This window comes from Falco naumanni, chromosome 7 (assembly GCF_017639655.2).
Source record: "Falco naumanni isolate bFalNau1 chromosome 7, bFalNau1.pat, whole genome shotgun sequence".
NCBI classification, from domain to species: domain Eukaryota; kingdom Metazoa; phylum Chordata; class Aves; order Falconiformes; family Falconidae; genus Falco; species Falco naumanni.
The window spans coordinates 26,035,302-26,051,444 of NC_054060.1; the positions used below are offsets into that span (position 1 = coordinate 26,035,302).

The window sequence follows — 16,143 nt, forward strand, 5'->3', positions numbered from 1 at the left end:
TGTGTGTGTTGAAAGAGCTACGACTACAAATAGACTTACAGATTCATCTTGAAAATATATACTCCCACAGCTTGTGAGCGAATTGTTCACCACTTTTACAAAGGAACCGTGTGCTGCTGCATTGTACGCAGGCTGTGCCAGCACACGAGGAGTACTGCTGCTAATTGCTCAAGCCTGAATCTAGCGATGAGTGACTCAAACCACTGTGTTAGTATCAAAGTCCTTGCAAACATCACCTTTTCTGTTTGCAGGCTCTAAAGTTCCCTGCTCAAAACCTCGCATACGCACAAACCCACTTTCCAGCTATAACAGGGGCTCCTGCTAGTGTGCCGATTAGTGAAAAACACATTTCTACAGCAATTAGGATGCCACCAGGCACCTCTCTTGCTAGCTTTGGTTGCAACTGGCCCTTGCAGGTGTTGGCAGTCCTCCTGGGCTTTTCTTGTGTACAAGCGGACATTTCTCCTGCTATTTTTCCCAAAGTGAAAAGACAAGGTCATTGGCTTTCTCTCACCTATGTGCTGTCCATACATGTGATAGTAGAAGCTAAAACAGTAGGCTGTGTTCGTAGCTCCATAAGGATTTTTGGGAGCAACACTGAAAACAGGACTAACAAGTCTGGCCTTTTCTCCTTCCAGCCTGGGGCGTGACGTCTCGATGTACATGTAGAAACCTATGGGAAGTCCAAATGGCAATTGTTAGGTTGCAGTCTTCAAAATCCAACACACATACAGATGCAAGAAGACACCAGTTCTCTCAAGCATCTTGGTTCATTTTTCATTCATCTGACATCACCATGGTTTCTGGGACATCTTTTTTCTGCATTAAGCCCATGTGTTTTCCACAACTGCTTCAAAGAGGTGTTTTCTACCAAGAGTAAAATCAGGGCTAGCAGGTCAGTACTTGTAAACAACTTCAAATTGATGTAACATTGTATATTCACAAGAAAAGAAAAAAATCTTTATGATGGGGTTCAGACTTCAGTCTCAAGAGTGCAGTTTGTTCCTATAAAGAGTGAGCAGGGAGGACTTGTAAAATAAAGGGAAAATATCTTGACGGAATCCTCTCAAGGAACATTTTCAACTGACCGTGCCGATCACATGTTCAAGAGCTCACTTTCATGAAAGAAGACAACATTAATTTATTCTGATCCTGGCCTGTGCCAACAAAAGATACCATTTACTTAATATAACCAAGCAAATACAATGCAGTATGATTTTTTTCTCCCCTTTGGTAGTGCAAGCGGGATGCATACAATGAAATAGCATGAGTTACCGCAGTACTTGATAAATTTGGCACAATATGTCTGACTTTTCAAATGCAAATATACTGCAGTCAAGATGGCATGCTTCTGTTAACCGGGATAGCAGATTGAAAATTACACATTTTAGCATCACCCAAAGTAAAAATGGGGCAAAACCCCGCCTCGTTGTGACAGTCTGAGGGAGCCCAACTTAGAATTTAGTTGAAATAAAACAGAAGAATATTTCAAGATGTGCCAGAATGCTTCCCCACTAGACTATAACACGAAAGCAATTGCTTTGAAAATGGCACAACAGAAACAATACAAGATGGTTAATGGCACTGTTAGCGGGTTGTGCTTAGGGACCAGCCACGTGCCTCAGCACCGGCGATTTCTGTTATAAGTCCTTGAAGTATGCCCATTCTTGGTATGATCAAGAAAAATGGCATAGCTGGCTGAGCTGGCTGTCCTGGACAGGTCCCTCACCCCAACGGAGCAGCAGAGCTCCCAGTGCCGGCACCAGGCGCACCGCTGGAGCTTACCTTCCTTGGAGCCAGTGCGGTCTGCGTTCGGCCCCGTGTTCGGGGTGTATTTTGTGTCTCTAGTGGCAGTGCTTTGTTTTGTCCAGTCGAAATTGTCTGTGTCATCTTGAGTGAAAAGGCAAATGTTACCATCCTCAAACCCACAGTGGAACTCTCCTGCCAAGGCAGCAAATGAGCAGAAATTTAGTGGCTGAAGCTATTCATCCTATGATTGTTGGTCAAAGCACTTGTCAATTATAACAAACACATTGTGGGATTATGCTTATTAACTGCACTGGAAAACAGACATACATTCGTTTTATGTCCGTTTCTAGCTTTTAGCATATGTTTTGGGTTTTTTTTTTGCAGTAACCTCAATGAAAAGGAAATCATGGTCATCAATCTGTGTTGGTGTTACTTAAAATTATATTCAAATCCTATTATATAGATCATCCCCACATATTCAGACGTACACAATTGCCCTTAGAGACACTGTCTCTTCTTACCCAGCCAGCATTTTTAAAAAGCTGAGAACAGGCAGCATGTCTGTGAAACATGACCCACTGGGGGAAAAACTAAAAAGTGGGTTATTTTGGTTTAGATATAAGACCATTAGGGAAAAGAGGATGGCAGTTTTTCAAAATGAAAACATTTTCTCCAAGCAACATGTCCAAAACTAATCTTCTTTTCACTAAGGATGGGGAAACAAGTAATGGTTAAAATGAGAGTAAAGCAACTTCAGCATAGATATGAAGAAAATCTCTAAAAATCAGGACAGTGACGAACATGAATTAATTGCTCAGGAAGAGCACTGTATCCCCATCACCAGATTATAATAATCAATTAGATAAACACCTGGGAGGAATGTTTAGGTCTATCTGAACCTATATGGGCAGGACAGGTGACTGTATCATGTCCTGAAGACATCTCCTAGATTTTCACTATGAATTCTGTTATGTACTTGAGGTCAAATGCTAAAAGCTTAGAAGCTCATGTCTAAAGAACAAAAATGCCAAGAACCCCAGAGAGGATTACTGGGATCGTCTCCTTTGTGAAACAGAGGTCTGTGAAACGTATCAGTCCAGTGATCCTACCTGCTGGGTTATGATGGGATGAGAAAGTCCTACTGTCAGATATTTAGGAACCAAAATAAATTAAAATTTCAAGGTTCAATTTTCATCTCAGAAGAGAATAAGGCCCCATGTAGTAAAATGTGCAAAAGCTTAATTTTATGCACACAAACAGTTCCTGCTGAGTTTACTCTTCCAGCAAAGTCAATTGATTTATCTGAGAAAACAAGCAAATCCCTCTTCTCTAGGGAGAATGCAGCTGTCTGCATACTGTGTCAGCTATGGCCTTCTTTATAGGGGTGCAATTTATATTCATTGTTATGAGGGGCTCTAACACCAGGAGTCATGGGATTATTCATCTGTGTTAAATTGAGAAGGTATATAAATGTTTGCAGGTTTGGGGTTTCACTGAACTATAAATCCACTTAAGCCACTGGAGCTTCACTGTAAATCAGTGAAGACAGAGAGACCCGGAGCTTAGCTTGGATATGTACTGCTAAGCAAGGATGCTGGTCTGAAGCTTATTTAAAATCAGATATTACTGCAGACTGAAAAAGCAGGCTTGAAAAATTCATTCCAAACCCCAAGGTGCATTAGGAGTGATTTCTAAGTCTTCTTCATTCTGCTTCTCTTCATCCAAAGAGCAACCAAAACTGTACCCTCTGGACAACAGCCAGCACAAAGCACCATTCTATAATCCAGGTTATCACAAAAACATGGTCCACGGAAGCTTCCGTGGCTATTAGCACCTCAAGGAGATGACTTGATTTCTCAGTAAATCTATCAGCTTTATTACAGCCTTCAGGAGAATCAATTTCCTAAAGCACACTTCCTTAACTGGCAAACATAACTGATAACCATCGGCATGATGGGGAGCCAGTTTCAGGATCTTGCACCTTGGTTTGGATCTGGAAGCAAGCTCTTCTAAATCCTGAACGTTGAATGATGAAGACGTAGCCATATAGAAAAATCAGTCAATGGAGGAGCACCATCATGAGCACCACAGAGAAGAAATATAAGTAGAGGTCTGATTGCGGTTCCTCCTGCGAGATGAGAAAACCAAAGAACGAGGCCACGAGGAATACACATGGGCAGATTTCATCCAAAGTCCTCCCAGATAGGAGCCTGTGAATAGATGCAGGCCAACATCTTCACCTTTATCCCAAAGGCCAGGAAGAGAACATAAAGACCCTGACAAAGCTCTTGAAAGACACAAGGAGTCGAATGAAGCACTCTGAACAAAATGCCAGCTGTGCCTCTCATCTCCAAGATTACCTTTTACGTGACTTGAGCTCCAAATTCACTTGGTATACACTATATTTTGTGCCTCTGGCTCCCACCTCCAGTTATACAAGCCCTCCCTATAGCGAAAATGGTGCTCTTTCTACACAGCGTGATGAAATTAAAGGGAAAAACAGTAATTAAAGGAGAAAAATTCTGACTGCCAGATCCAGTCCTGCAGCAAAGTGAATTAACAGAAAGCATTTTCAGCCATTCAGCAGTTTCTAACACTGCCCCTCCAGTACCTTAAAAGCTGCATTTGCATGTCGCACCATGTCCTCAGAGCTTCATTAAGAAATTCCAAATCAGCAGAACAAAAGATTGTTCTTCAAGTTAGAAAAAAAAAAAATCAGGCCAGATGGAAAAAGGCAAGTAAAAGTTTGCCATTTATTTAACAGGAAAACACTGGTTTCATGTGGGATGCCTTTTGGAAAACATTGGAAAAGGTTAGTGCTAAATATTCTTAGCACTAAACACTTCTTTAAAATGACAGAGGAATAAGAATGGGAAATGGTTCCCCAGGACTGCCTCAGTACTTTTCCTGTGCAAGAAGTAGGAGCATTTAAATAAATTAGGGCAAAATCTGAAACTGTTCTCCAGGTGAAACACTCTTCATTGAAGTGTGATTTTTTTTCCCCATCTATTTCTGTAAAATTCAAGTTCACTACGACTCCAATTTCTAATATCTTCCATTATTCAGGTATAAAATTTAGTTGCACTAATTGATATGAAATCCTTAGGGTTTACATTGAATGGTTTATATTATCTGTTACAAAATAAAATGTAGATCTGAGGCAACATTTACCTTAAACATCTCCGTGTTTAAGTCATTTGACACTACTTGCTTATGTATTGCAGAAATTTCATAAAAAGGAAGGATTTATACAATATGATTATTACAGATTTAAAGCAGGAAGAATGCAACTTCAGTTTCCAATACAGGTATCTTGCTCAGCTGAATACAGCTCATACTCTACCTTCACAATGGTGTAAATAAAATTAGAATTCAGCCCATCAGGTTTAGAAAGCAACAGAACTTATGTAGAAAGCACGGACAATGATGAGGTTGACTATGTTATGGCAGACAGAATCTCTCTTCTCCTGCTTACAAGTTTTTTTGCAGACCCAGATTTCTTCCCTGTCAAAGGATCTCACTCAAAAAGGCTTTGGGGAAGAAAAAAGCAAACCGAAATTTTACCATCAGGTTGGTCATCTGAAAGAAATTACGTTGGGTACCCTCTAGTTCTGCTGGGCAAACTTTCCCATCCCCACCAGTACAGAGAGGCGGACCCAGAAAGCAGATGAAGGAAAGGATGGCCAGGTCACCAGAGATGCTTTCTTGTCCCTTGAGCTAACACGCTCCCTATCGCAAGGGCCACTCAGATGCCACCTGGAGTCTACCACGTGCCTATGAGAGCTATAGAGACATTTTGAAAACAAGACTGTTTCAGACCTTAAAACCACAGAGGACTATAGTGCGAAGCACTTGGGATTGCAATGCATTTTTTTCTTTACATCACAGAGTACATATTTAATATATTAATTAACAAAGGTCTCATCTACTGCTCATTTAAGTCAATGGGAGTGGTTCCTTCAGTTCCCGTGAGCTTTGAACTAAGCCCTGATTAATTATGAATGCTTTGCACAAGATCTGCAAATAAGTTTAAAATGTACAGGAAAGCTTAGCTGTGGTGTAGGAGAGAGAGAAGCTGGTCTGCCTGATTACAGCTGCACGACAGAGCAGTAATGGCAGGCTCAACCCCCTCCCCTAGACAGGCACATACGTCCCCTCCCCTATACAGGCTGAATCCCTTCCCCTATACAGGCATTTTAGTGTATGTTATTAAAGGCAAGAGTAACGGTGGAATATATCGTGACAGCAAAACGTGCATTTGCTATGGCATGGGAGAAAATCACAAAGTAGATAGATGTGGGGGCTGTTAGGAATAGGGTGGGTTTACTGGGACTTACTAAAGCTCCAGCCGAGGCTCCCGGCCGTGGCATTTGTGGGGATTTGGTGCCCATGGAAAAGTGTAAGAACGCACTGTAAGAGCAAGCCTTTCTACCCTGCAACATCCCTGCGCCTGAGCACCAGCACACCACCAAATACAGAGCCATAGTTTGCATCTTCAGTCATGCCTGCGGAGCTGTCTCCTGTGAATTTGCCTAAACCCTTTCACACCCAAGTTACAGTTTTAGTCTCCACATTTCTTTGTGCAAATGAAGTCCATGATTCCTCTATGTACTGAACGAATAAAACATCCTTTTTGTTTTAAACCTGCAGATGAGCTCCTGACTACCCTTGGAAGTATCAAAATGACTCAAGAGCTGCAAATGCAGTTCTTATGCAAGGCTAAATGAATTCAGAAAATTTCATAAACTGACTTCTTCAATATTTTTACCATACCTGCTGAGGAGCAGACACAGCTCCTACACAACACTTGAACTTTCAGGTATTTAGCTACTCCCACGACATCACCCATACGTACTGAGCTGCATCACCCAGAAATGGAGGTTAGTTTTAGAACATTAGTATTTTCCTTTAGATGAACTGTTTGGGGCAGTGAGAAAGAAAGATGAGCTGGAGCTGTAATTTTTCCTTCCTCCATGTCCTCTGCCTTTAGCACCTTGGCAGAACAAGAGGAATGACACCTTCAGCCACCAGCCCAGGTTGCACACAAAACTAAGGTGGTCCCTGCAATCCACAGGCTGCAACTGGAAGTGAAATACTTATCATTAACTTCTTAACTGTGAGGGACAGTGGGTGTAGGGACAGTACCTCGTACACATAAAAGCTAACAAAACAGAAGAATACTTACGTAGATGTGGGTTTACTGGAGCTGGAAGACAGAGCAAAAATAAAATTAGCACAAGGAAGAAATTCTTATTCATCAATATGCAGATTATCCTAAATTTCCCATTGTTCCCTCCCACTCAAGACCTTGATCATGGCTCCTACACTGAGACAGCCAGCAAAACTGGCATCTTCCTTTCCAAGTGCCTCCCTGGATACCCAAAGACAACAGTTTCAGTGAGAAACAACAGCCTCTCCCATCCACGATGTGTACGCTCCATCCCTAGTACCTGCAGCCTGGGGAATGATATGCTGTAATTAAGCATCAAACTTAGATGATTGGCACAGATATTGTAAGAATGGGGACTGCTGTACAGCAGAACTCCAGGTAATGCCTTTGAACAGGAATCCTACAAAACCTACAGAAGGGATGAATTCATCAAAATCAGAGGTTCCACACTGGACATTATTCATCACTACAAATCTCATTTCAGCATTGTTCAAGAATACTTAACATAACAAATTACCCTTCTACTCAATGAATAATACTATTCTTCAATTTAAGATATCTGTATACTAGTCTTAAGAAACAGACAGCACTTGCATTCTTCTTAGAATTGCCAATTTTCCTTTTAAATAGCAGAAAGCATAAGCACAGCAAGTTTGAGAGAAGAAGTTTGATCTCGTTAGACCAAGAGACACAACCATGAAAAAACATGAGAGTCTTCTGGCCCAGAAACCCTCTTCTAGGGAGGATATACTTTAAAGACGTTTAAGAAGATGACAAAGGAAGGTGAAGCATGCTGTCCTAAAAAGCTGCCAGCAGTGCAGGCGCCCCCCATGCCTGCTGGAGGACACATTCAGTGACCAGGACCCACCAGCATGGCTGGATCCCAGGTGTTGCCCTCCTGGGGCGGGCTCTGGGAGGCAGAGGGCAGCAGTGCAGCAATCACCTCCATCCTGCATCCCATCCCAGCCCACTCCCCATCCCATGGCAGGAGGAGCCCACGCTGACCCCTCACCTTGGGAGGCATCAAAAATAATTTTGCCTACAATGCAGAAAAGCTTTGAGGTTACTTGGCTGAAAAATATTATTTCTGTCTGTACTTTTATGGGTCTGTGCAATGCCCTGCATGACATGGCAGGACTGCTGGGTACTGGGAATCTTTGGGAAAACTGGCACTCTTATCTTACAGACCCTTGGCAAAATTACAAAACACTCAACATTCACAGTGCTTTATTTTCATATGAAATTCATTTAAGGAGTATGTTCTCTATATACAAGAAACTAGAAAGCAGTGTGTTTTTCCATTGCTCCTGTGGAGACAGGCGGGAAGAGCTGGGCTTGTTCAGCCTGGAGAAGAGCAGGCTCCAGGGGGACCCTACTGCAGCCTTTTAAAACATAAAGGGGGCTTATAAGAAAGGTAGAGAAAGACTTTTTACCACAGTCTGTACTAACAGGAGAAGGGGCAATGGTTTTAAACTGGAAAAGTGTAGGTTTAGATTGGATATAAGGAAGACATTATTTATGATGAGGGTGGTGAGGTGCCAGAGCAGCTGTGGGTGCCCCATCCCTGGCAGTGCCCAAGGCCAGGCTGGATGGGGCTGGGAGCAGCCTGGGCTGGGGGGAGGGGGTCCTGCCTGTGGCAGGGGTTGGAACGAGACAATCTGTAAGGTCTCTCCCAACCCAAACCATTCTGCGACTTTGTGATTCATCTACTTTTTCATTAAGTACATTAAGTACTACATTAACACCTTAGTAGGCTGAAACAGAATGAAAGTCCAGCCTCAGCAGTACCTGCAGATATCTTAATCACCAGAATGGCTACCCAGGCTTAGGTCCATGGTAACCTGTACAATGCTAAAAACTAGAAATTGGGTTTGAATGAGAAATTAGTCCGCAGTTCTGTGCTACCTTTTTGCAGAAGGGTAAATCTGAGGATGGATGACTTAGGAAATGGCCCTTCTGCCATCAGTCCTTATGCATGGGCGAAACAGAAGGATGCTGAGCTCACAGTTGGAGTTGCATGTTATTAAGAGAAAACTTAACATACATTTTTATCTCCAAATAATGGGTGCATCTGGTAATGCCAGACACCAGTATGAGCATTGCTCCATGTGTCCTTGCTGCCATGTTTACAGACATGAACTGGTTTGAGACACCAGTCACAGACCCTGCATAGCTCTAGATTCAACCTGAAGTTTTCGAAACAGCTCTAAATTAGCGATGCTGCCATTTTATCTTGCCTTCTCTGAAACAAATGAACTGTGATTTGCCCCAGTGCAATCTTCTTAAGAAACTTAAGTCATTACATTATATTAGATAACTTCATAGCTTTTACCAACAAATTACCTTTCATTCTCTGAGAAACATTCATTTTGTGAAATCCTTGAGTGATTGAACCTAGAATTATCTGAAATTGCTGGGAACTACGTTTAGTGATGCTTGATTTGTAACTAAACGTACGGGTTTTTATGGAAACTATCATCAGCGTGTAACCCTGAGTCATGCTATTCAGATTGCTCACAGCAGCGCAAAAAAAGGCTTCTTGCCAAACTAGCTTCAGTTCACAGGGATTGACAAGAGCAGAAAAACAGATTAAAGCAGTTAGGCTGAACTTATCTAACGTCATAAACTAGAAAAAAAACCAAAACCAGAAACAAACACCAACCACCACAACCAAGAAAAAAAAATGCAGAAATCCCGCTTGTCTGAGGAATACAGCATGCTGCTGTAAGACAACGTGCAATGGCTCCAGCTCTCACTGTGGAAAGGGAAGGTTGCTGCATGCATGACACACAGGTAGCAAGCTAAATTAGCTATAAGGGGAAATTAATGGATGACTGTTGGAGTAAATTCCCAAGGGTGACTTTGAAATGTCCGGAAAATCTGTGCACCTCAGAGGGTTATTGCTGCTCTGCTCAGCTGGCCCTGGCTTGTGCTGGGAGGAAGGTTTTGCTTGCAGAGAATCTCAGGAGAAGAACAAGGTGTCATGAAATGTTTGAGCATGGTTAGATCCAAGATGGATGAACCCTGAGTCTTCCTGCCATTCCTCCAGCGAGCAAAGAATAAAACCTGCTGGAATTTCAGTTTATTGGTTGATTTTACTTTTCACTGATCTGTATTTGTGTAGGTCACAGCTGAAAAATGTGGGTTGAATGTTTTTTCTTAATGCTTGTAGGTGCAACTGCATATATGCAAAGACAGTTACATTTCCCACAGATCCTTCCCAACACCGATGCTTTTGCACCTTACAAGTGAGGTGGCCTTCAAAGACTGCAACATCATGTCTCTTTTTTATAATAATAGTTCCAAAGCAAGCTTTCCTACCTGTGCAGAGGATAAAGCCATAGGTAAGTAGAAGCATGCTAGATGATCAGCTGCTGTGTTTTTTACCACAGGGAACTGGTTACTTGTGGTAATTACAACTAGCACCCTAAAGCTTTAATCAAGATCAAGAGTCCATATCTCTAAGCACTTGGTTTGCACAGACAAAGCAATCTTCACTGTAAATATTGGTACTCTGTGAGGACAAGGCATTCTTCCTCTTATAACAGCAATTACTCTAACTTATTTATAACACTGTATAACACTGGAAACGTATGCTGGTGCAAACTTATAAATCCTACCATTTATGCCCTATTTGGTAGCAATTTTATTTTTCTGTTGCTAGAAATATAATAATAATAATAATAATAATAATAATAATAATAATAATAATAATAATAATAATAATAATAATAATAATAATAATAATTATTATAGCAATAATAATAGCAATAAATAATAACCACAATTACATACTCTTCTTTCCTACAGAATATGTGGAGTATCTGAACTTCATATGAAAATAAGCAGGCTGTACTACAAAGTGACTGGGTACCATCATCTACCTGCTGCTGTCGCAAGGGGCTGACCCTCATGTCAATGGTAGTAACAAGTTGTGGGCTTTTTCCATAGGAGGGAGCTAAACCTGCTTCTTTAATCACTGGTTAACTTAAAAAATATTTAAATACAAGTGCCTGTCTGAAACAGTGAGTGGTGAAGATTTAATTACAGTGGTTGGAGGACTTTACAGTCAGTTTATATCAAATAGGCTGACACAGATTTATGTAAAGTGATGGAGATAATATTTAAACTGTTACTACGAGACATATCTGCTGTTACTATGAGACATATCTGGTTTGTATTAGCCTACAAAACACTCATTAGTGCTATTTAAATTGCCCTGCTTATATTTACTCGGCAGACTGTGTTCACTAGCAGAGTAACATATGTATCTACCAAATAATTTGTCAAGTGATGTTTGGCTGTAATTATCAATGTCGCTTCTACTGTGATGATTGCTCTTTTCTTTTGTCCTTTCGGCATGCAGAGGAGAGAACAATTCATGGCAGGCGAGGGATTTCCCTATGAAATGCTTGCACCATGGGTAAGTTTTTGATTCATGGGATTGGATACTGCCGCATTTTTATTTTGTATTTACAGCTCCCACTTGGGATGGCAGGGTATACTGTAAAGAGCTCATTGCTCAGGTTTTCCTGCTGTAATAGTCTCCTTATTTTGGACTTTCAGATGGCTACCGGCAGGCTAGCAAGTTGGAAGCTGTTGTATTCATATATTAGCAATTTCCATGTTAATCTCCAGTTGTGGGGTTTAATTCAAAAGGTGATGTGCTCTGCATCACATACAAAGGAATGTAACCTAATTAAAAATTATTTCACAGGTAGCATTAATGTGGCTTAACTCCAGCAATCTAGAGGTTAGACACCTCACCTAAGAGTGCCATTGGAGTGTCTCTAAAGGCACTGGAGAGACACAGTCATGTCCAGAGGGTAATTCAACCCCTGGAAGAAATCTGGAGAAACCTTCTCGTATCTAGCAAGGCAGCAAATGCAACCAACACATGGAAATGTCACCTTGATCCTTACACACTTTATAACTATTCTAGGGAGATCAGTTCTGTGTGGTACCTACCCAAGATTGTCCTGCTACAGAAGACAAGCTTTAGCTGTCAAAGTAAAACCTAGGTAGTGCATAGCCTTTCTATCTTCTATTTGCACAAAAATGAAACTCAACTATGAAAGTTAATGCATTTCTTAAAGGCAAAAGACACCGTTGCCATTTTTAGCAACTGTACAATGTGTCTGATCTGCTTTTCACACTGGCTGCATTTCTTTAAAATGGGGTGAAATCCTATTAGTCTGCTTAAAGTTTAAAAAAATAAGGCAAAAAATGTTTGCAGTCGGAATCCTCACCAGCAATAAAAAAAATACATCAGTGCATTTTAAACCTAGGAAAGAAACTTCTTTACTCTAAGGGTCATGGAGCACCAAACAGGTTGCCCAGAGAGACTGTGAAGTCTCCATCCTTGGAGATATTCAAGACCTAAAAGGACATGGTTGTGACTCCTCATTCTCCAAAAAAAGCATTCCTGAAGTGGTGGGATGAGAAAGAATGGCTGATACTGCCAGAGGCCAGTGTGCTTCTGGAGTACTGACAGAAAATGAACACACAGAAGCACATGCGTGCACACACACACACAAACACACAAATCCTACTGAAAATATCAAAATCCAAATGTTTTCATCCTTGCCTGAGGTCTTACAACTGAAAAAAAAATGTAATGGGAGAAAAATGTAAAAAATTCTCTTTTAAGAAACATTCACATTATGTCTTATATTTTCTGGGTATTTTTTATAATTATTTCTTACACTGATGCAGGCCTGCTGCTGTGCATCCTGCTAGCCCATTAACTGCTTTTATAAGATTCTAGCATTTCAGATTATAAGTATTGCACTGCAATAATGTATGTGATATCATTATTTTGCAGTTGAAGCTATAGCATCCTTAAAATTAGCCTGGTAATACTTTGCTGACACAATAGTCATTGGATGAATGCTGAGATAAAAATGCGTATTTTAAGCACACAAACCCTCAGCGGTTCTGGAATCCCTCGTCAAAGGGAAGTCACTTTAGGTTTATCTTACTGATTAGCATCTGGCTCATGATTTCTGAAGCTGTGAATTTGTCGGCACCGGAGTAATAGCACTGCGTACTGCTCCGAAAGCATCTCTCCATCTGGGGCACAAGGCAACGGCTTCCTCTCTCCTGGCGGCTGGATTTTGCATTGGCACCTCATCAGCGCCTTTGAAATGGGCTGTTCTTCACATCTGTGCTAATGGCAGATTCTAGCATAAAATTTTTCAGTAGACAAAATATGCCTTTTATGCTGCATGGGAATGTTCTTTCTGCCAGCCAGGGGCTAGAAATGTAAATCACATAACGTTTCATGAAAACTTCCAACTCAGCATGGTTGTGAGCTAGAGCCACGACCTCAATCAACCTCCTGAGACTTGACAGAGTACAACCACCAACAAGAAAGAGCAGTAGTGACTGAGTGACCTAAATGTTGTTTAGTTTCTCCTTATAGGAGCACTGACCAGTATTTAAGTCATGGGAGAAATTTTGAGGTCCATGGAAGAGGGCAGTGGCTGCCTGGCATGACCTGGCTGTGAGGACACAAGTCTCCTTATCGCAGGCAGCACGCAGAGATTGGGATGGCTGCAGAGAAATCCCAAATGTCTGAATGAAGCTTCTTCTGGTCACCTTCAGGAAGGCCCTGGGTCTTTCCCCTGTGCATGTGGGGAGCCCCGAAGAGACTGATCTACTGCTAAGTGTCAGGAAACAGGAACTTATAAGAGTAAAGATGTCCAGTGAGGAGCCAAGGTCCAACAGGAGTTGCAGCAGAGTGGACATCTTCTCCTCATTTGTATGTTCATAGATCTAGCAAACGAGTCCTTTCTTCGACTGAGAATTTGTTCTCATGAGCTTTGGGAAATGCAGACTTTGCAAACATTTTCCTGTAACAGGCGCAACCTCATCCATCACCATCATTAGCAGATCTGGCATTTAGTGAAATGTGCCATTACCTTCTTTAGAATTGATATTTGAGATTGCTTAATGTAATTTTCCCCTTGATATTAATACAGTGATAAAAATAATTTATGATGAGATTGAGTAGAGCTGAGCTAATCACTGATCATGAAGAATTGCACATATGATGCACAAGACATTTAAATTTTTTTCAGATTTGTTCACAACATTAAATTATTTGATAATGATTCTTTCAAGTAATTCTTGATCTGTACGTTGCTTTTGCCCTTCCGCTGAGTGTCAGTTCCCTGCTTTGGGCTCTTTTAGGTATCTGCATAGCACTAATTACTGTTGGATCCAGCTCCTGCAGCAATTGGACCTAGCTGTGACTTGATGTGTGTGTCACTGGCTTTTGTTCTGTGGGATTATCAAGGTTCTGCGTGACAGAATCATAGATAGAATCATAGGATGGCTTAGGTTGGAAGGGACCTTTAAAGGCCATCTAGTCCAACCCCCCAGAAGGGACATCTTCAACTCCATTGGGTGGCTCAGAGCCCCATCCAACCTGGCCTTGAATGTTTCCAGGGATGGAGCATCCATGACCTCTCTGGGCAACCTGTGCCAGTGCCTTGTCACCCTCAGCGTAAAAAAATTTCTCCTATATCTAGTCTGAATCAACCCTCTTTCAATTTAAAACCGTTACCCCTTAAAGACCTACCACAACAGACCCTACTACAAAATTCTGTCCCCAGACGGTAAATTCATTTCATGATTCCATGTTTACAGATATCCCTTCCCCACCCCTCCCCCCACCACACACTTCCCTTTTTCGATTATAAACCCTTCCTGCTCAGCACATCAGATTCCCATTGCAAACTGCACAATGGTACCTTTAGCAGAGCCACTTTCACTCTAAGGTACCTCTTGGCCAGTAATTTTACTTATCCACTTGCGTAGGAGTAGCAATGGTCACTTTTTTTTTTTTTTTTTTCCCCCAAATCATTCACATTCAAATAAAAACTTCCCGGAAAGTGCTCCGTATGGGGGAAAAAAAAAGGTATTTTGATGATAACATGACACTGATTTGACACAGTCAGAATACTGCTTTTGCAGATTTTTCTTCAAAACTCATCGCCCTTCAAAGTGTTCAAAGTAAGGACAGAGTTTTGAACTGAGCTATTTCACAAAGCTAACATTAATTTCTGCTATTTTTTCCATTATTTCACAAAAACTTTGACATGATTTTGCATTTTGGCTGTTCAGAATTTTTTTACAAATTTTATTTTTTGTGATTATGAGTGTTCCCAGAGGTGGAGACTTTCATTTCTACCCAGTACTACTTGCAACTCTCCTTCTTGGAAGCCGACCCTCGTCCCTTGCAGCATTATTTGCAGGACTGGTAACCAGTTCACACAGTGCAACCCAGTGCGGCCATACCCTGCACTGCAGATTGAATGGTGCAAAATGCATTGCAATGTATTTGCTTATACTCAAAGGTCCACTTACCACTATACTTGATGACCCGAATAGTTGAGTCCCCCTCCCCAAATCTGGTGATGGGCGTTAGACGGACTTCATATGCCTCTGGCTTGATCAGCTCAGTTAGGTTGTAGGTAATTAATTCTCCCTTTTGAATATTTCCATTCACTGTAATTTCCTGTTCCCACCAACGCTGTTGTCCAGCCTAAAATCAAAAGAAGAACGCAAATGTCAGAGCTTTTGGGACAGAAATTGTCTTCAGCTTAGAAATGAACAGGAGCACACGCCAACCTGTGCATCCCTTGGTTGCTTCCTTGAACCTTCAAATGACCCAGGAGAATTAGAGACACAGCAAGACCACGAACCTCCCTGAAATAACCCACTACTGAGCATTTCTGTAACGAACAGAGGAGATCATAGATTGCAAACCTGTTTTACCAAGAGGCATGTCTACCATCTGCCTGTTCTCTGCCCATGCTGGTCCCGCACCAAACCTTGGACCCAAGCAAGGGCTGCAGGCACCGTACATCACCATTTGGGGCATGCAGGAAAAGTACGGCGTTAAGTCAGTTCAGGAGGATTTCTGATGCTCATCACAGACTCCAGCACCTGGTTTGTGAGCACACTCACACAGGACCAAGCACTTGCTGTGTGGTGGCATGCAAGCGCCCAAGCATCCAAGCAGGTGCTGTAGCAGTTTTCAAAATCCCACTGAATTCTTCCATCTACAGGAGACTAAATTTCTTTGCGTATCTGCTCCTCTGTTTAAAACCTACTTGTCAAAATGTTAAATAACGCTTCTCTTCTTTAAAGTCGAATGCTGTTCTGTTTGTTTAATCAGCTTAGTGATGCTGAATTTACTAGCTCTCAAACGCTAG

The 16,143-nt window shown here is 41.6% G+C and overlaps 1 protein-coding gene across 1 annotated transcript in view; it reads right to left on the reverse strand.

Moving 5' to 3' along the window:
- MDGA2 (MAM domain containing glycosylphosphatidylinositol anchor 2) overlaps positions 1–16,143 on the reverse strand; it is a 393,582-nt gene that overhangs the window by 17,467 nt on the left and 359,972 nt on the right. The window contains exons 11-14 of the mRNA XM_040601984.1: positions 15,293–15,470; positions 6,935–6,955; positions 1,786–1,941; positions 515–673 (exon numbers count right to left, since the gene is read on the reverse strand). Coding sequence (XP_040457918.1) covers positions 515–673; positions 1,786–1,941; positions 6,935–6,955; positions 15,293–15,470 — 514 coding nt within the window. The remainder of the gene's footprint in view (positions 1–514; positions 674–1,785; positions 1,942–6,934; positions 6,956–15,292; positions 15,471–16,143) is intronic.